We start from the raw sequence: 360 nt of genomic DNA, 5'->3' as shown, positions 1-360 counted from the left end.
AGCAGCCGGGACGTTGGGGTTGGGCTGCTGGCTGGGTGCCCCGTGGCTGTGCCCGTGCCCCGTCTGGTGCAGAGCCACCCCCATCCTGCGGGCAGGGCAGCGGTGACATCCCTGGGACCACCGGGCAGGGGGTGGGGGACACCCAGGGAGGGCGAGGGCCGGCGGTACATACACGATGTTGACGGCCACGGCGCAGGCGGAGGTGATGAGCATGACATCGCCCTCGATGGCATAGTTGGCTGAGAGCAGGCGCTGGGCTGCCAGGTAGACCAGGACCCCCGTCACCACCCAGATGGAGAGCACGGAGAGCAGGGCCCCCAGGATCTCTGCGGAGAGAATCCCCCCCCTCGCCAGCTCCGA

At 69.7% G+C, this 360-nt stretch overlaps 1 protein-coding gene across 1 annotated transcript in view; it reads right to left on the bottom strand.

Moving 5' to 3' along the window:
- Nucleotides 1-342, bottom strand: part of SLC30A2 (solute carrier family 30 (zinc transporter), member 2) — a gene marked incomplete at both ends in the record, with an annotated part of 965 nt that extends 623 nt beyond the window's left edge. Inside the window, 2 exons of the mRNA XM_009698857.1 lie at nucleotides 2-85; nucleotides 173-342. Coding sequence (XP_009697159.1) covers nucleotides 2-85; nucleotides 173-342 — 254 coding nt within the window. The remainder of the gene's footprint in view (nucleotide 1; nucleotides 86-172) is intronic.
- Nucleotides 343-360: the final 18 nt, after the last annotated feature.

The sequence above is a fragment of the Cariama cristata genome, unplaced genomic scaffold (genome assembly GCF_000690535.1).
Source record: "Cariama cristata isolate BGI_N322 unplaced genomic scaffold, ASM69053v1 scaffold34340, whole genome shotgun sequence".
In the NCBI taxonomy this organism is placed as follows: Eukaryota; Metazoa; Chordata; class Aves; order Cariamiformes; family Cariamidae; genus Cariama; species Cariama cristata.
This window is presented reverse-complemented; position numbering and strand designations above follow the sequence as displayed.